Source organism: Elephas maximus, chromosome 20 (genome assembly GCF_024166365.1).
Source record: "Elephas maximus indicus isolate mEleMax1 chromosome 20, mEleMax1 primary haplotype, whole genome shotgun sequence".
Classification (NCBI taxonomy): domain Eukaryota; kingdom Metazoa; phylum Chordata; class Mammalia; order Proboscidea; family Elephantidae; genus Elephas; species Elephas maximus.
This window is the reverse complement of record NC_064838.1, coordinates 42,443,185-42,463,521: the sequence shown is the minus strand read 5'-3', so window position 1 is coordinate 42,463,521 and position 20,337 is coordinate 42,443,185. Positions and strand designations below refer to the sequence as shown.

At 45.6% G+C, this 20,337-nt stretch overlaps 1 protein-coding gene across 1 annotated transcript in view; it reads left to right on the top strand.

The window, feature by feature from the left end:
- The first annotated feature begins 388 nt into the window (after positions 1–388).
- The window catches only part of EEFSEC (eukaryotic elongation factor, selenocysteine-tRNA specific), a 300,555-nt gene continuing 280,606 nt past the window's right edge, over positions 389–20,337 (top strand). Inside the window, exon 1 of the mRNA XM_049863135.1 lies at positions 389–752. Coding sequence (XP_049719092.1) covers positions 437–752 — 316 coding nt within the window. The 5' untranslated portion in view covers positions 389–436. The remainder of the gene's footprint in view (positions 753–20,337) is intronic.

Here is a 20,337-nt window from a genome sequence, read left to right as displayed (position 1 = left end):
CTGACTCATAGGGACCCTATAGGACAGAGCAGAACTGCCCCATAGGGTTTCCAAGAAGCGGCTGGTGGATTGCAACTGCCCAGCTTTTGCTTAGCAGCCATAACTCTTAACCACTGTGCCACCAAGGAGGCATTTAACAAGGGCTTGTTGAAATGAATGAATAAACAAATGAAGGAATGGATTCCCTCAATGTCAGGCTCCTACAGGCTTCAGTGGGAGGAACCAGGTGAGGGGACAGTGACCTCGGGCAAGCGCCATCTCCGCGTGCCCCACTCCATACCCGGTGCCGGCCGTGCCCTCCGGCGCCGCCAGGGCGGAAGCTTCGGGGCCGGAACGGCCGCGCCCGACACACAGGTTGCTGGGGGCCGCTTAGCGGGCCGGACCGCAGCGGCCGCAGACGGTCGGGGTGGGCCGGGCCGGTGTCCCAGGCGGCGGCATGGCTGGGCGGCGGGTGAATGTGAATGTGGGCGTGCTGGGCCACATCGACAGCGGCAAGACGGCGCTAGCGCGGGCGCTGAGCACCACGGCTTCCACCGCCGCCTTCGACAAGCAGCCGCAGAGCCGCGAGCGCGGCATCACGCTCGACCTGGGCTTCTCCTGTTTCTCCGTGCCCCTGCCCGCGCGCCTGCGGTCGGCGCTGCCCGCGCCTGCGGCGGCGTCCGAGGCCGGGCCCGAGCCCGCCGAGCCGCAGCTGCAGGTCACGCTGGTCGACTGCCCCGGGCACGCCTCCCTCATCCGGACCATCATTGGCGGTGAGCGCGGGCCGGGGCGGGAGCCGGGCTCAGGGGCGTCGGGCCAGCGGCGGGCTCTGCGCCCGGACTCGAATGAGCCGCTGCTGGGCAAGCGGATCGCCCCATTGCTCAGGCGGGGCCAGTGGGGTCCCGAGAGGCGGACATGGCCCGCCGAAGGCCCCGCAGCAAGTGAATGGAGGCTTTGGGATCGCGACTCACAGCTGCCTAGCTTGAAAGCTTTCCCCACCCAGCAACAACCGAGCAGGAAGGTGCTTTCTTTAAGGGGGGGGGGGAAGCGTTTTGTTGCTTTCACAAAAGGTGTTTGTTATACATGAGCAAGTTAAGAACATTCAAAGGCTACAAAAAGAGTGTATGTAAAAAGTCTAAAAAAAAGTCGCCACTCACCCGTCCTTCAGTCTCCTGGCTCATGTTTCCAGAGTCAACCACTGTTCCAGTTTGTGTATCATTTTCGAAAAAGCGCATACAAACACAGGCATACCTGTGTCTATGTAATCGCCCTCCCATTCCCCTCCTCTCTTTTTGTATAAAATGGTAACACCGTATACATTATTTCACTTAACACTGTGCCTAGAAGAGTGTTCCATATTTGTACATGTGAAAGCCCCATAAAATTCCATTGTAGACTTACAGCGTAGTTTTCTTGTCTCCTGATAATGTACATTTATTTATTTTTTAGTTTTTGCAAGGAGCCCTGGTGGTGCAGTGGTTAAGAGCTCAGCTGCTAATCAGAAGGTCAGCAGTTTGAACCCACCTTTCTGGGAGAAACATGTGGCTGTCTGCTTCTTGTGAAGATTTACAGCCTTGGAAACTCTGTGGATCAGTTCTGCTGTCCTGTAGGGTTGCTAAGAGCCTGAATCTACTTGTTGCAGTGGGGATTTTTTTTTTTTAAGTTTTTGCTAACAGTACTGCTGTGTATATTCCAGAATAGAAGTCTTTAGGGTAAACTCCAAAAATGAACTTGCCAGGGCAAAGGACGTGTGTTTGTATTCCTGATGGGTACTGCCTAAGTGCCCTCCTAAGATGCTGTACCATTTAATTTTTAATTATTTAGGCGATATGTGAGTACATACTACCTGTGAGAAACTAGAACATTTCAGATAAGGCAAAAATCCCTTTTAACCTCCCCCCTCCCCAGTGCCCTTTCCCAATTCTGGACCCCTCTCCATCTCTCTGGAGGAAACCACTGTTATCCCTGTGTGGAGTGCTTTTCCAGACCCATTTAACTACACTTAAATATATGGACAAGTCTTTAACACTTTTTTAGAAAAAAAAAAAAACATACAACAATACATGCACAAGGGACAAAGAGGTACATAGCTGGAAGAAGTATCCATCTCACTGCTGATTCCTAGGAGCTGGTTACCTTCCTTGTTTCCAGTTTCTTGTATTTCCACCCAATCACACTTATGCACCTACAGGCACATGTGGGAGTATATATTGGGCAGATGATTTTATTAGCCTGGTGATGATGGCCTCATTGGTCAATTGGGTATTCAGGGTCCCAGCTGTAGTGATGAGTTTATTAACTACTTTCATCTTTGTTACCTCCTACCTGCCCCATGCTGGAAGCAGTTCAGGCTCATTTCCCCCATTTTTCAGTAGAGGAAATGGAGGCTCAGAGAGATGAAGGGACTTACCCAAGGTCACACTGCTTAGTCTCTACTCAATCCAAGTTTCAGTCATCAGGTAAATATTAAAATACACATGATTGCTTTTACTCTCTTCTGCTCTTACAACTGAATTCTATCTGGTCGTATTCAAATGCATTTAGGATATGTACTCTGAACGAGTTTAGGTTGGAGATAGAAGGGACAGATAAAAATTAAGGGGACAAATTCTTCACTTTTTCTATTAAATGGTATAGATGAGTGGTGAAGGACATATTTTTGGAGTCAGAGCTGGGCTTGGCCTGGCTTTGTCTCTTATGAGCTGTGTGACCTTTGAACCTAATTCTGGACATTCCACACACAGGTATATAATAGTAATAAGCTATTTATTGGCTTGATGTTCTTGCACGTTTGCCACTTCCCATGCAAACCCTGCAACGAGTGTGGTGGTTATCACTGATTAATTGTGGAAACCTAGGCTAGGTATCTTGCCCAGAGTCACACAGCTAGTAAGTGGAATAGCCAGGCCTGCCTGGCTCCAAAGCTGGACCCCTTCCCACTCTTCCCTAAGTCACTTTATTACACTTCCCCCACAAACCCCATTCCGATCTATGCAATTTTAGAGAAACTCTTCCTATGACAAAAATGTTCCAATGCCAGCCTGATCGTGTATAGCCAAATTATTGACACCCCATAGAATTTGGCAGGTCCTTGATTTAGACTATAAAACCAGACAAGAAAAGAAGAGGAATTTTTGTATTCTTGTGTGTACTTTGTTACTTTTCTTATTTTCTTACCTTCTGAGAGAGGAGACTTTTTTTTTTTTTAAATAATTTTTATTGTGCTTTAAGTGAAAGTTTACAAATCAAGTCAGTTTCTCACACCAAAGTCTATATACGCCTTGCTACACACTCCCAATTACTCTCCCCCAATGAGATTTTTTTAATGAGATAGCCTGCTCTCTCTCTCCACTCTCTCTTTTGGTGTCGTTTTCATCAGCTTCTAACCCCCTCGACCCTCTCATTTCCCCTCCAGGAAGGAGATGCCAGCATAGTCTCAAGTGTCCACCTGATCCAAGAAGCTCACTCCTCACCAGCATCCCTCTCCAACCCATTGTCCAGTCCAATCCATGTCTGAAGAGTTGGCTTTGGGAATGGTTCCTGTCCTGGGGCAACAGAAGGTCTGGGGGCCATGACCACCAGGGTCCTTCCAGTCTCAGTCAGACCATTAGGTCTGGTCTTATGAGAATTTGGGGTCTGCATCCCACTGCTCCCCTGCTCCCTCAGGGGTTCTCTGTTGTGTTCCCTGTCAGGGCAGTCATCGGTTGTAGCCGGGCACCATCTAGTTCTTCTGGTCTCAGGATGATGTAGTCTCTGGTTCATGTGGCCCTTTCTGTCTCTTGGGCTCGTAATTGCCTTGTGTCCTTGGTGTTCTTCATTCTCCTTTGCTCCAGGTGGGTTGAGACCAATCGATGCATCTTAGATGGCTACTTGCTAGCATTTAAGACCCCAGATGCCACTCTTCAAAGTGGGATGCAGAATGTTTTGTTAATAGATGTTATTATGCCAGTTGACTTAGATGTCCCCTGAAACCATGGTCCCCAGACCCTGCCCCTGCTATGCTGGCCTTCGAAACATTCAGTTTATTCAGGAAACTTCTTTGCTTTTGGTTTAGTCCAATTGTGCTGACCTCCCCTGTATTGTGTGCTGTCTTTCCCTTCACCTAAAGAGTTCTTATCTACTATCTAATTAGTGAGTACCACTCTCCCACCCCCCGCCTCGTAACCACAAAAGAATGTTTTCTTCTCAGTTTAAACTATCTCTCAAGTTCTTATAATAGTGGTCTTATACAATATTTGTCCTTTTGCAACTGACTAATTTCACTCAACATAATGCCTTCCAGGTTCCTCCATGTTATGAAATGTTTCACAGATTCATCACTGTCCTCTATCGATGCGTAGTATTCCATTGTGCGAATATACCATAATTTATTTATCCATTCTTCCGTTGATGGGCACCTTGGTTGCTTCCATCTTTTTGCTATTGTAAACAGGGCTGCAGTAAACATGGGTGTGCATATATCTGTTTGTGTAAAGGCTCTTATTTCTCTAGGATATATTCCAAGGAGTGGGATTGCTGAATCGTATGGTAGTTCTATTTCTAACTTTTTAAGGAAGCGCCAAATTGATTTCCAAAGTGGTTGTACCATTTAACGTTCCCACCAGCAGTGTAGAAGTGTTCCAGTCTGAGAGGAGACATTTTTGATCTTTTTAGTAGGCATTAAGTGGCCTGTGCACATTGGTATGGTGAGACCAAGGCTTGTTATATCTTTCCTTAAATAGATCAGAATCTCACTTTCCTTTTCAGGGAAATGAAAGACAAAGTTGACTGTTTTTCTTTTGAGGAGCAGGGCCTCCCAGGTGAGGTCTGGGCACATTGCTGGGAACCAGAGTCCATGCAACAGCCCTGCGTGGTGGGGGAAGACTGACGTCTTGGGTTGTGTTAGAACCTGCCCCTGCTGCCCCTCACCTGAATGCCCCTCTACTTAATGCCTTTAGTTACCCTCATGGTCTGTACACTGTGTGGGAATCTTTGACTTTTGAAATGGCTCCAGCAGCCAAAGCTTGCCTTATGGCACCTGGACCCCTACAGTTCTAGACTCTGTGCTTCCTGTCCTGCCCACTTGCCTTCCTCTTCCCTCTGTTTCATTTTCTGTGCAGTTGTCAGTGTAATGTTTTTTAAAATATTCATCAGATCATGTCAGCCCTCTGCTTACAGACTTTCCAGTGGCTTCCCATTGAGCTTAGAGTAAAACGTAGCCTCCTTGTTATAGCCGCGGGATCCTGTACCGTCTGACCTCCGCCTTCCTCTCGGAGCCTCATCTACTACTGAGCTCTCTGCTCCTGACCTTTGCTCACACTGGCTCCTTCCTACCCCTTGAATGTGCTAAACAGCTGCTTCCTTCAGGGTTTTTGTACCTGCTGTTTCCTCTGGGAAGGAGCTCTGGCTCCTTGTCACCATTTAAATATCAGTTGGAATGTCACCTCAGAGAGGCTTCCCCTGACCTGCCTAAGTTGTGTTCTCAGCTCTCTCCCCTCACACTTTCTCGTGCCCCTGTTGTGTTTCCTCTGTAGCCATTCTCACTGGCTGACACTATGTGTTTACCTGTTGGTAGTTTCTGTCCTCTGCCAGAGGTGAGGTCCCGAGCGAGAGCAGAGCAGGAGCCTCATCTTAATCACCAGTATGTTCTCTGTGCTTGGAGCAGAGCCTGGCGGATGGTAGGCATGCAGCTGTAGTGAGGAGAGAACCTTCTTCTTGGGCTAATGGACAGAAAACGGCCTAGGGCCTGGCATGCAGTTAGCATGTAGTATACATTGGTTCTTTCCCCCCTCTCTAGGGTCCTACAGCAGGGCCTGGGAGAGAGCACTGTATTATGTGCGAAGTGATCCGGTAGAGCTTTTGGCACATAGCGCAGAAGTAGGAATACTCACTTTGTTGGGGGGTGAGGTGTAAGGTATGATGGGAAAGGAGAGCTTTGCTAATAGTGGGAACTGCTTCTGCAGGGAGGGCTCTGAGGTTTTGTTTAGAGTTGGAGAGACCCCAGCATTTGGGTATGTCTGGGATCAGCATACTGTATGGGGAGGTGTGTGAAGATGAAGGTAGGGGGCTTGACGTGGTCAGGTCCTATCAAGTGGTGACTGGGCTTAGAGGGCTCTTAGTGTAGATTTTCTCCTAAGGGCCAAGAAACTCCTTGGAAGGTTTTTAAAAAATATTTTATTGTGATTTAGGTAAAAGTTTACACAGCAAATTGGTTGGTTACAATTTTCACAATGTGTCAACATTCTCATAATTTTCATTCTGTTTCCATTGATTTAATTTTCCTTTCCCTCCTTGCCTTCTCATCTTTGCTTTTGGGTAAATACTGACCATTTGGTCTCATATGTAGTAGTTGATTGTTTAAGGGAGTACATTACTCATGGGTGATATTGTTTGTTTTGTAAGCCAGTCTATTACTTGGCTGAAAGGTGACCTCCAGGAGTAGCTTCAGTTCCAAGTTCAAAGGGTACCTTAGGGCAATAGTCTTGGGGGTTCCTCTAGTCTCAATGGGTCCAGTAAGTCTGGCCTTTTTTAGGAATTTGAATTTGGTCTACATTTTTTCCCCATTCTTATCTGGGACCTTCTATTGTATCCCTGGTCAGAATGGTCAGTAGTGGTAGCTGGGCACCATCTAGTTCTTCTAGTCTCAGGTTAGAAGAGGCTGTGGTTCATGTGGGCTGTTATAATCCTATGGACGAGTTTCTTCTTTGAGTCTTTGGTTTCCTTTGTTCCCTTTTGCTCCAAATGAATAGAGACCAATGGTTGTAGCTTAGATGGCCACTTGCAAGCTTTTAAGAACCTAGACACTACTCACCAAATCCTTGGAAGGTTTTAAAAGTAGGTTTGTGACATTATCAGGCCCAAATGTTAGAAAGATGCAAGATGGCTCAGGCAGCGACTCCCACAAGACATACCTGCACCTGGGGTCCTTGGAAGATTGGGTTCTTTTTAGAGTTCCTGGCTCATTGTAGATTGTTTATATCCTTTGCTGAATGCATTATCCTTGGTAGTAGGAAATGATTGTCTGAGTTCCATGATGATATCTCTGAAGTTTAATATATCTTAAATTAAAGTTGGCTCTCTGTAATTCCATTGCTCCCCCCGAAATACTTTCACAAAAAAGAGAATCCTTTCATAACTTAGAGAAGGTTGGATTTTATCTCCCTTGAGTCTATGTGGCTCAATATATGAAACTCCTAAGGGGTGCTGTAGGGTTAATGGTGATGACAATAATACTGTCCTTATGTCATATGTATATATATATATTTTTATTTAACTCTTACAGCAATCCTGTGTAAGAGGTGATATTCCCATTTTACAGATGAAGAAACAGAGGCTCAAGAGGTCAGGGAAGATAGTAAGTGTCAGAGCTAGGTTTGAGCTAAGTAAGTCTGACTACAAAGCCCATACTGTGGCCATTTCCATGTGAATGAAAAAGTGTACCAGTCCACTCCAGCCCCCTAAAGTCGTGTTTCAGGGCAGTATTTTTCTCCAACCCATTTTAGAGTATAAATCTCTCGGTTAGAACTTCAAAAAGATTCAGTAATGTATGTTTTAAAGACTTGGGTGGGGGTGAGGGACTTAGAGTCATCCTCAATCTAATTCTGGCAGGAAAGAGGAGGGCTGAAAAATGTCGTTATCTTGGCTTGGCAATTTATAGTTCTCTGGTGGCTGCTAGGATTAACAGTGTATTGTCTCATGGTCTTTTGTTCTTATTGTTAATGAACAGCAGCTCTTCTGCCACGTCTTGTCTTCCTAACATCTTTTGCCTCCTATACCCACCATTTAAGTAGTGCCTCCTGCTTGGCGTGGACCCCTGTCTGGGCATTCCAGATGAGAGTTGTCGAAATCCTGTGGGTCTGGTTTGGGGTGACTATTGTTGGAGCGAAAAAACAACCGAGAGCCCAGAAGATTTTTGTCTCTGTAGCCTGAGAGAGAGATTCTTTTTAAAGCTCAAGCTACTTTGCTTTTTCTGTTTTACCAGCTTTCAGTGCTTTTGGTGCTGATGTGGAGAACGCCCTTTTCTCTTTGGGCTAATTTATCGTGGATGGTGCCCATTGGTCTTCCTGAAGTCTGTCTGAGATTCTCTGGGACTCATGATAAGGGTGTCGTGTGTGAGCGAAAGTGTGTGTTCACCCAGACTGTTATGTTGTCTTTTAAGCATCTGCACATAAGACTGGAAGGCAGCAGGGCTCGAGCAGAAATAAACTGCAGGCCATGCAGACCTCAGTGGCCGTGGCGAGAAGCTTGAGTTTCATTCTAATGCTTGCACCTTCCAGAAGAAAGGCTTGGTTTTCTTTGTCCTTTATCTGTTCATGAGACTCTCTGTAGGAGCACATTATGTTAAATTAGGTAGTCGGATATGTTATTCCTAAAATCCTGAAGGCGTATTTGAAGGAGTTGATGTAAGTGGAAATGCTTCCCTGTCTTTAGCTCCCAGGACCCGTCAGGCCTAAGTTCCCAATTGCTTTGTGTCCACTCAGGGAGAGCTGCCTCTTTGACCTTCTTCATTAGAGGGTACACACCGTAACTGAAAGATTGTTCTCTCCCTGGGCCACTTCTTCAATGTCTTCTACCATCAGGTAAAGCTAAGGCTGATACTGGAATCTCTCTTTTTACATAATATTTTAGAGTGCTTTTGGTGAAACTTTACATAGCAAAGTCGGTTCCCATTTGACAATTTCCACACAAGCTGTTCAGTGACATTAGTTACATCTTTCACAGTGTGTCAGCATTCTCATTAATTACATTCTGATTGTTCCATTTCCACTACTCTCGTTGTCTTCTCATCTTTGCTTCAGAGTAATTGTTGACATCTTGGAGTTCTGAACTCACGGTATTCTCCTTTACGGGTTTCCTCTGCTATCCCAAAGTAGAGTGTTCCTACGAAACCTTTTGCAAGCCAACGTGGTGTAAAGTGAAGCAGCAATTACCATTAATTTATATGGGAAAAATTTGTGAGCATTCCTAGATCCAAATATAACATACCAAATCCTACTAAATAACGCATAAACCCTAAAATAGCACTAACGTGTGGTAAAAGCAGGAACGCTGTGTGCAGTGCCCGGGGAAGGAGCTTGATGATGGCATTCCTGCTGTCACGGGTGCACGCTGCCTCCTTCATGGCTAGTTGTAGAATAAATGAAGAATGCTCTTTCCGCTTGTCATCTTTTTTCGTAAAAGCAAAAATCCTCTATGGATTTCTTTTGGTTAAGGAAAGCAGATACTAGTGTTGTTGCTAGGTGCTGTTGAGTTGGTTCTGACTCACAGTGACCCTGTGTACAACAGAATGAACTGCTGCCGCGTCCTGCGCCATCCTCACGATTGTTGTTATGCTTGAGCCCATTGTTGCAGGCACTGTCAATCCATCTTGTTGAGGGTCTTCCTCTTTTTCACTGACCCTGTACTTTACCAAGCATGATGTCCTCCAGGGACTGGTCCCTCCTGATAACATGTCCAAAGTATGTGAGACAAGTCTCACCATCCTTGCTTCTAAGGAGCATTCTGGCTGTACTTCCAAGACAGATTTGTTCATTCTGCTAGAAGTGCATGGTATATTCAGTATTCTTCTCCAGCACTGTAATTCAAAGGCATCAGTTCTTCTTTGGTCTTCCTTATTCATTGTCCAGCTTTCACATGCAATGAGGCTATTGAAAACACCAAGGCTTGGGTCAGGCGCACCTTAGTCCTTAAAGTGACATCTTTGCTCTTTAACACTTTAAAGAGATCTTTTGCAGCAGATTTCTTTATTGCTGCCTCCATGGGTGTTGACTGTGGATCCGAGTAAAGCGAAATCCTTGAGAATTTTTCTGTATTTATCATGATGTTGATTATTGGTCCAGTTGTGAGGATTTTTGTTTTCTTTATGTTGAGGTGTAATACATACTGAAGGCTGTGGTCTTTGATTTTCGTCAGCAAGTGCTTCAAGTCCTCTTCATTTTCAGCAAGCAAGCAAGTGGTTCAAGTCCTCTTCATTTTCAGCAAGCAAGGTTGTGTCATCTGCATATTGCAGGTTGTTAACGAGTCTTCCTCCAATCCTGATGCCATGTTCTTCTTCATATAGTCCAGCTTCTGGGATTACTAATGTAGGTCTTTCATAAAAGTGAAATGGCATAAAGCAAACTTTTGAAAAGTAGGGAATAGCAGTATTTTGTGTGCCAGTCTGTTATTTCACTAAAAGGTAACTTCTGGGAATAGTTTTGGTTCAAGGTTTAAAGAAGGCGATAGTCTCAGGGAGTCTTCTGGTCTCAACTGGTCCAGTAAATCTGGACTTTCTAAGAATTTGAGTTCTGTTCCATGTTTTTCTCCCGTTCTGTCAGGGTCCATCTGTTGTGGCCCTGATCAGAACAGTTGGTAGTGGTAGCTGGGCACCATCTAGTTATTCTGGTCTCAGGGTAGATGAGGCTGTGCCTTGTGTAGGCTTTTAGCACTGTGGACTAGTTTCTTCTCTGAGATTTTGGTTTCCTTTTTTCTTTTGCTCCTAACGAGTTGAGACCTATTGTAATGTCTTAGATGGCTGCTGTTTAGCTTTTAAGATCCTAGACACTACTCACCTCACTAGGATGTAGAGCGTGAACTTTGTGGTGCCAGTTGACTGAGTTGTCCCATGAGACTAAGGGTCTAAGCCTGCAAACCCAGAAAACCTTTCTTGCAGGGTATTTGGTTATGTCTGAGAAGTATCTGTAACTGTTCTCTATGGACATATATGTGTGGACATACTTATCTGTACATACACATACATGTAGATATATAGATACTTCTGTCTGTGCATGCATATGTACTCATCTGTACCTACCCATACACATATATGCCTGTACACCTACATATGTGACTGTGCACTCATATTTTGGTTATTGTTGGTGTCGTTGCCACATTTTACATCATATTCTTTGGCACAAATGTCGTTTCATCTTGTGCACTTCTTAGTGGCATCGTTTACTTTGGTCAAGCTGTGCTCATTACTCCCACATTCTATGCTACTTTTCCCATCACCAAAAATAACAAGTGAATCCCCCTCCCTTCCCGCCCATCCCTGGTAACCACTAACGAACATTGGTCTCTGTATATATGATACTGGAGTCTCTTGTGTTGCCTTGCTTCAAAGCCTCTTTATGTCCAACAGGAATCGACCTCAGTGGATTCAAAGTGTGCCTTTCTTTATTCAAAAACAAGTTTTTCTGTTTTGTTTGGTACATTATCACACTCTGATCCCTACCTGATTTCCTTCCAAGTTGGAGTGCCTTTAGCTGTCTCCAGGAGACTCTAAAGTTGAGCTTTGTCTGTAGCACTTTTCTCCTGGCGCTGGACAGCGGGTGACTTTGCTTTGGTTTGGGTGACAGTGTGGGAGAAGCACAACATCAGAGACGCAGCCTTGAGTTTAAATTAATGCAGAATATTTGAGCAGGAACCAACAGGAAAGAAAAATGGAAGCAGGTAGTCATATTTCATTCTGTTGGGGTACATTTTTCTTCTCATGGGGCTTGCCCTTGAGAACAAAACATATCAAATGTTAAATCAAAGAATATTTTTGTAGTCATGCTAGGAATAGAAAATAATACAAAGACTTTGCCTTCTTGAGGCAAATATTTTGCTGGAAGGTTATGATGAAAGTCAGAAGCAAATCATAGCCACAGCTTTTGGTAAGCTGTAATCATTTAAAATTAATTGCTTTTAAACTTTTCCCTTAGCATCTCCTTTGTTTTCTATCAGTATGTCTCTTGGGTTTTTCTTTAAAATCACTCCATTCAGGTTGAAATAAGATTTGGGCAGGCATCCCAGGGAACAACCTGTAAATTAAGACCTAAGATATAGTCCCCTCCCTGTCATTCCTTTGTTTGATGGAGCCACAGCCAGGCTGGGGATGAGACCGTCTTGCTTTGACACTTGAGTCTATGTTCTCTTTTCCAGGGAGGGCTTAGATATGATGCAGAAGTTGTTGGTATCTACAGCTCCGGTATTCTGTATGTCCTGGAGGTCCCAGTCTTGGTGAAGAAGCCTGGTTTCCACATCTGCCATTCCCATTAGCCTGGAAGTTTTGTGGGGGCGGAGACAAATGTCCGAATTAATCTCTGTAGTTCTAGGGCCCACACATGGCCTGGCACACAGTACGTATGCAATATTAAAAAAAAAAAATTATTGATGTAGTACAAATACCATAAAGTTTGCCCATTTAAAATGTACAATTCATTGTTCTTTAGTATATTCAGAATTGCATAGCCATTGCTGCAGTCTAAACTTAGAATATTTTCATTACCCTAAAAAGAAATTCCGTACCCAAGAGTAGTCATTCCCCACCTTCTCCTACCCCCAGCCTTAGGCAACCACTAATCTATTTTCTGTCCCTATAGATTTGCCTATTCTAGACATTTCATATAAATGAAATCACACTCTATATGGTTCTTTGTGACGGGCTTCTTTCACTTACCATAATGTTTTCAAGACTCATCCATGTTGTAGCATGCATCAGTGCTTCATTTCCTGAATGATATTCCATTGTGTAGAGAGACCACATTTTATTATCAGTTGGTGGGTATTGAATTGTTTCTGCTGTGAACATTTGTGTACAAGTCTTCCTGTGAATATATGTTTTTGATTCTCTTGGGTGTATACCTGGGAGTGGAATTGCTGGGTCATATGGTAGCTCTATGTTTAACTGTTGGAGGTGCTGCCAGACTGTTCCGGAGCACTGCACCATTTTACCTTCCCACCAGTAGCAGTGTATGAGGGCTCTGATTTTTCCACATTCTCACCACCACTTGCTATTGTCTGTCTTATTGATTATAGTCACCCTAGATTTTTTTTTTTTTAGTAGGTGTAAAGGAGGCCCCTGGGTAGTACAAACAGTTAAGCACTTGACTATTAGCCAAAAGGCTGGCAGCTTGAACCTACTCATAGGCACCTCAGAAGACAGGCCTGGTTGGTGATCTGCTTCCAAGAGGTCACGGCCTTGAGAGCCCATACGTGGGATTGCCGTGAGTTGGAATCTACTCCACGGCAACTAGCAACAACAGCAGGAATGTTAAACGCTGTCCCGGTGTAGTTTTGATCTACATTTCCCTGATGGCTAATGATGTTGTGCATCTTTTCATGTGCTTGTAGGTTATTTGTGTATCTTCTTTGAAGAAATGTCTTTTCAAGTCCTTTTCCTATTTTTTTAATTGTTCTTTATATATTCTGGACACTAGACCTCTATCAGATATATAATTTTCAAATATTTTCTCCCCTCTGTGGGTTGCCTTTACTCAATAATATTTGATATTAAATAAGCTCCTAGCCTTTGCCCAGGAGCTGGGTCCTCAGCCCTAGCCCAGGGTTAAATCTGCCTAACAACATTACCTGGGCTGTGGTAGCTACGCAGTAAGGACCCTTTGTTTGTTTCTGGAAGGTGTTAGAGTCCCTTCTGTTCTCGTCCTGGATCTGCCCATTTCTGTCCTTAGTGCCTAGGCAGGAGAAAGATTGTCCCAGCCCGTTTATCCCTGGGCAGGAGTAATCACATTAGGGTCTTTTTCAGGGAATAAAAATGGTGGCCCAAGAGCTGGGTCTAGCCTGCAGATATGTTTTGTTTGGCCCATATAATGTTTAAAAATGTTTTAAAATTCATTGCCACCATTTAAAAATTAAGAGATTTCACGTAAAAACCCATATTCCTGGCCTCTCTGGAAACATGAGAAGATTTGTATGCACATGGAACCCTGTTTCGCAGGCAGCCCTTGGCTGGGCCGAGTGGCCTGAGCCCTTTGGAAGGATCTGTGCCGTCCAGGTGGCTGCCCTCTAGTACATGCCTGGCCCCTGTATCAGCTGAGTTTGTAGCCCCTGTGTGGAGGGCTTTGGAAACTGGTTTGGTGGGAGAGGATTAGGTACTACTGCTCTTGGTACTTTCATCCATTTGTTCAGAGACTCTACACAAGTATATTGAGCACCTTTGCTTTGGATCTGAGGGTAGGTAAAACAGATGTTCCTGTCCTCAAGGAGCTCACAGTCCCGAATGGTGGTGGTAGGGGCAGCACAAGCAAGCAGTTAAGATAACGTGCAGAGTTGTGGGGCTTTGATAAAGAGGAGCACAGAGATGGTAGTGCCTGGGATGGGGGGGCGTGTCACAGGAGGGGACACTGACTGGGTCTCAAAAGGTGAGCTGGAGATTTCCAGGCAGAGAAAAGGAAACGGCAGAGCAGACACTGGGAGCAGCTGAGCAGAGTCCAGAAATCCAGAGGTGTGAGAGTGTGCTTCGGTGGGGGGGAGGCGGGGGGGAGCCATGTGCTGGACTTAGAGCGAGCAGGGGACTTGAATGGAGGTTAGAGGATTCAGTGAAGAGAAAAAGTAGCAAGTGCTGTGTTTGAGAAAGGGGGGCTGGAATGTGACCTCCATGGAAGAGTGAACAGGGCGTGAGGTTGAGGGACCAGAGCTCAGAGGGTCTTGGAGGCCTCTTGGGGAAGGAGGGTGCATAGTCTTTAAACTGGGCACGCTCTCTGAGCCTGAGGGGAGGCTTGTGAAAAGGGGCCCCAGAGCAGATGTGAGGAGGCCTGGGGCCAGGCATACCTCCCCGTTCCCACTGCAGTTTTCAGCTGTCACTGGAAAAGGGGGAGGGAGAGCAGTCCCCCAGGCAGGACAGACTGTCAGGAGGGCAAATCTGGCTCTGAGGCAGCTGTGTGTGTGTGAGCAGTGAGGCTGAGGAGCCTCTCAGAAGGGAAGAGGGAGGGAGTGGCTTTTTGGAGCATATCCTGTCCGCTGGACCTTACTCTAGACCCTTGATGGACTTTGCCTTATTTTACCCTCCCACCAGTCCCCCACGGAAGTGTTTGCATCCACCTTCTGCAGAGACAGAGTGAGACTTCATGGGGTGAGGAGCTCGCTCCAGCCCGCATAGTGGCTGAGTGCTGGAGCGGGGTAACCCTGCTGATTGCAGGGGTCGCCTTTGCCCAGAGCTCAGTCCTCGACCTTAGGCCAGGCTGCTATGATAGAAAATGGAGGCTCCTGAGGAGCAGTTTATAAATCAGATTGTCAGAAGTAGAGATGTTTGCTTCTATTCTTCCCTGGATTATTTAAGTTTTATTTTTCTCTAATTGGGTCTTTTATTTTCTTGTACTGTGTGATTAGGCTCCTGTTGCTTTGAAGTGGCCTTTGTTGGGTGGGCAGGGAGGGAGGGAGACTTAGCTAATGTGGGTGATCCTCTCTTGGCAGGAGAAAAAACAACTTTTGCTGTTGAGAGAGAAGTTGACTTTCCCTCTCTCTATATCTCTTGTGTTGTGATGATGCCTCTCTTGTCTTGGGGCCTTCAGGAAGACTAAAATAATTTCCTTTGTCTCTCTAACCTACTTCCTGAGGATATTTATTCAGTGGCATGCACAGGTGCTACCTAAAGATAAACTTGACTTTTTTTTTTCTTTTAAAATTAGTGCTTGAAATTTGCTAGCTCTGACCTGCTTGGCTTCAGGAACCTGCCCCATCTGGCCTTGTGGCTTTATCCTGTACTCTCGGTTTACTTGGGTTGCTTAAAGCTCTGGGAGGGCAAGTGGCTTGTCCTTGGTCACCTGGCACTGGGACTAGAGCTCAGCTTTCCCAGTTACAGTGCATGTGGCACTTTTAAAGAAAATAGCTCTGCTTTGGTCAGTCCAGGTGAATTTTAGGACCTTCTGCCACTGACGGCAAAGCCCCTTGTGTGTTTTCTTAGTACTCCTTGATGGCCAGGGAGCATTCAGAGATGATCTTCGGAACTTATGCTCTAGGGTAAAGAGACTCTGGAGAAGGATCACCTTTCTGGAGTGCTTCCTGTTTGAAGCCCACAGACAGACAGGCCACAGAGACTGGAAAGGGATGTGCCGGTGCTGCCAATGCAAACGTGGTTTTACCATCAGCATTCACCGTGATGAAGAGGACCAGCAGGCACTTTGGCGGCAGAGAACAGTGTTTAAATCTCCTGGCAGGGGCTTGACCAGCACTCTTCAATGGGGCCCTCTGTGACGGTGGAGCTGGTCTGCGGTGGGACTCTCCAGCACAACAGCATGAACCACGTGTGGCTAGTGAGTGTTTGCATTGTGGCTAGTGCAACAGAAAGACTAAAATTTAAATTTACATAATTTACATTTAAATAGGCACATGTGGCTAATGGCTATGGGTTATTTGATGGTGCAGGACTGGATGAACTGGGAAATGGGTTGGGTTCTCCATCTGTACTGTAGATCAGGGTGTGAGCTATCACACCCTGTGTGTGGTTTGGTTACAAGAGACTTCATCTTCCTGAGAGATCCTGGTCTGGAGTTCCAGGCCTTCCTGGGAGCTCTAGATCTGCATATCTAACAGCTTACTGGGCTGGATTCCCTACCATTGAGAACCACAGGCCCCTCAGACTCCACATCTCCAAGACCACCTCATAGCTTTCTTACTACATGCTCCTTCCTAGTGAATGGCACCTCTTTCTCCCTAGGCATAACCCTTGAAATGATCCTCAGCATCTTCTTCAACTTCGATGCTGAGTGGGTCACCAAGTCTGGTCCCTTCTGCTGGTGTCTAATCTGCAGTTTTCTTCGTCACCATAGCTATCATCTTAGGAGAGGCCTCCATTAGCTCCTGACTGGATGAGGACAACATCCCCTACGTATTCTCCCCAATTCCAGCCCCCTTCTTCAAACTGTCCTCCACTCTGTAGCCAAGAACTCTTTCCAGATGGCTAATAACAATCATTTTACTTCCTTCTTCATTTGCTCTCCATTGGCGCAAAGGCTGAGCTCCTTAGCATGGCTAACAGGGCTCTTCCTGACGGAGCCTCTGTTGGTGTGGCCTCAGGACTCCAGGCTTAATGAACTACCTGCAGGTCTTGGACAGACAGAACATGCTCTCCCACACAGTGGAGCTCACTGCACATGGTGAAAGTCCTAGCAGCCCTGTTTCAGAGAAGCAGTTTTCAGACACCCTTCACTGGGTTGATTTTGAGTGAACAGGGTGACCTTTCCAAGAATATTTGAAAGCTATAACATAGATCCCATTCATTTCTCTGGGAAGCCTCTTTTTTCCTCCGTCCCCAGGTGCCTAGGTGACTCTCATTTGAGAATGCATACCCCTGGGATCTCATTTTCTCCCCATCTATTGTTGTTTTCTATGTACTGGATTATGTTTTCATTCCTTTGAGAGCAGGGCTCTGTTATTATTGTACTCTGTCTCCCAGGGCCCATGACAGGGCCTGGTACATAGTGAATGAATGAATGAATGAATGAATGAAGAGGTCACTTCCTACTGCCTGCAGCAGTTACTCACTCTCCTGTGGGGCTTTAAACAGCGCCAAACAGGGTTCAGCAGTGGAGGAAGCCTGCCTTGAGGTTAGACAAGTTAATCTTTCAATGGAAATTCAATCCTTATATTTCATTTTCAGGCCACTTTGAGTAGCAAAGTAGTTTAACTAGTAGCAGATTTCTGCCGTGCTGATGGTTAATTTCATGCCCCACGGAGGGTCAGCACACTAATGCCAGGAACATGGTGACCTCAGTGGAGCTCACCGCACACGGTGAGAGCCCCAGCAGCCCTGTTGTTTTAGAGAGGCAGTTTTCAAACATCCTTCACCCAGTTGATTTTGAGTTAACAGGGTGACCTTTCCAAGAACATTTTTAAAAACTATAACATAGATCCCTCCCAGACGGTATATTTTCCTTTCTCCATGCAGTTCAAAGGGACTGAGTTGTCTCATAGGTTTTTGCTGGTGATCTTCAGCTTGACCCTGGTTGTTTAAATCTGCCAGAGGAAATTTGAACAAACTTGTACTTTGGTAATTCTTCTGCCTCTGTGAACCTTTAACTTTAAGGTTTCAGAGCCAGGGGCTGCACTGTCACCCGACGTCCCTGCTGGGGCTTTCAAAGGGCATTGTCTAGTGCGTCTGTTTTCACTTTGCTACTGGAGTTCTTTTGAGGAAGGGTATTAATTCAGACCTGATTCTTAGACAGGACGAGGACTTTTAAACTTGCCCCAGAGCTTGGGGACAGGGAAATGAGTATAATGCAAGCCTGTGGCTGATACCAGTGATTGTTCTGCAAAAGGTAAAGGGAGAGGAGGTCCCAGATTAGACTTTTTAGCTCTCCAGAGGAAGATGACAGCTCTACTGCAGGTCTCTTTTGACAACCCAGCAAAAAGAGGTCACTGTCTGTGATGATCAGCCTTTGGGTCTAGAGTTCCTCCTGGATGTAAAATTCCTGGAGTCCCAGATTGTTATGACCCGGAGGGTAGAGGTGAACTTGGGGTCCCACATACCACTTGCATGATACGAAACTTTCTGGGGAAAGAAGCGTCCTGAGGCAAGAGGGCAGAGAGCTGACACTGCTCCTGTCTTGGCTCTGCCCTGACATTTTCTGAGTGACTGCCCTTTGTAGAGCGGTTCCTGCCTTTCGTCCACCTCCATCATCTAGCCAGTTACACCTTTAATTCCTCACATGGCTTTTCAAAGGAAAGCCCAAAGACCTCTGCAAATGTGTGACACTGTAGCCGTAGAGTCCTGTGGGCTTTGAGGCCAATGCCATGGGTGTTGCAGTGTTTGAGACTTGACTCTTTAGAGGGGAGGCCCTCTGATATCTCTCCAGGTAGCCTCTTGCTTGTTCTATCACCTCTTCTTTGCTACAGATTGGCGGCTATTTGAGCACCTGGCCTGGTTCCTTAGCTTTCTTTCATTTCTTTCCCCAGGATTCTTAGCGTGTTGAACATTTGGCTAGGCAACCTTATCCCTATTGGTTTCCATCGTAAGACTCAGACCGTGTAGAATAAAGGTGTGTCATTACGTTAATTCATTCATTCAACGAATACTGAACAACTTCTTGTATGCTAGGCACTGGGTGTGCATTAGTGAGTAGGGCAGGAGTGGTTCCTGCTTTCATGTAGCTCGCTGTCTCGTGGGGGAGGCAGATGTTAAAGGAGTAGCCAAAAATGAGTAAAGTATAAATTGGGATAAGTATGTGAAGGACAGTGATGCCCAGAGAGGGACTAATGGGGAGGGGTCTGCTTGAGTTTGGGAGTCAGGAAAAGCCTTTATGAGGAAATGGAGTTTAAATTAAAATCTGAAGATTAATAGGAGCTAGCCACTGGAGAGTTGGGGAGAGAAGTATTCTACACAGAGTGAACAGCAAATATGAGGACCCTGAGGCAGAGCAGAGCTTGGGACTATTATCCTAGTGAGAGGGTCGATCTAGTTGACTATATCAGAGCCATTTTCCAGGAAAGAGACCTGGTATTGGGCTATTAACCTTGTGTTTGGACAAATACATATATTTGCACTCTGGGTCGATCTTGGTTTTTTTGGAGCATAAAGCAATGACATGTCATTCTGATATTAGGATGGGAAATGAGAGGGAGCAAGATGAAATAGCCTTCTGGAGGTGTTTGGTCTCAGCCTGGCTATAATGTTGGCCTTTATCCATCTTCAGTCCTGTCTGTTTCTGGTACCACGAACCCCCATTTTCTTCTTACGGTAGAAAGATGGGCTGAAATGGAAATATGAATTGGCAGGTAATCCTGGCATAGAGTGAATTAGACGTTTTCACTGCTCTGTGATTGTGTTTGGCCCTTAAGCATTGGCCCACTGGCTGCTTATGATTTATAATTTATAGGCCACGTGGAGGTTAAGAAAATATTCCTGGTCCACTAAAACGAGAAGTGGATATCAGAGATATTAGATGAAGTATCTAAAGTCATAGAACTAGTTTAAAAAATATGTAGCTGGCACTTAGCCTAGCCTTTTAACTCCTGGTCCAGTGCTCCTCTCCCTACCTAGCTTTATGGAACACACTCCCCTAAATGTTATCCTCTATCCCCTCTCTTCTGGGGTGTCTGTTGGGTGGAAGTTAATGCATTGAGGAAATATTTTGCCTCTCTTTCTCCCCTAAAAAAGAGTTCGGTGTAAGATTTGGCCAGTTGGATTGTGTCCAGAAGGGTGGAGTGAGAAAACATTTGGATAATTTGTAGTTTAGAACCAGAACCGAAAGCTCTTTTAGGGAAGACCAGGACCTTACCCCCAAGGTTCCTGCTGAGCAGGCATAGCCTAGTCCCAGACTTGAGGGGCCTTTGATTTTCTCAAGTCTTTAATAAGGGAAACAGTAGTCTACATCCTTTAAGGCTCTCTCGCAATGCCAGTTTGGCCTTCTTGGGACAGAGCCATGGCCACAGTTCATAGGAGAGAATATTTACAAGTGACCACCAGGCTTGGAGGCTCTTTGGAAAGGAGAGGAAGAGTGGATGAGGGACTCCTCTAAGGAAAAGCAATGCCAGGTTTTCCCCTCCCTTCCCCCCTTTTCCTTCTAGAATCTCTTTTCCTGTCTTCTTGGTAAAAAGAGGTACTACTTCCTCATTATTGTAGGTTCATTCATCATTTCTAAAAGTTGTTAAAAGCATGTAGTAAGAAAATTTGGCATGGCA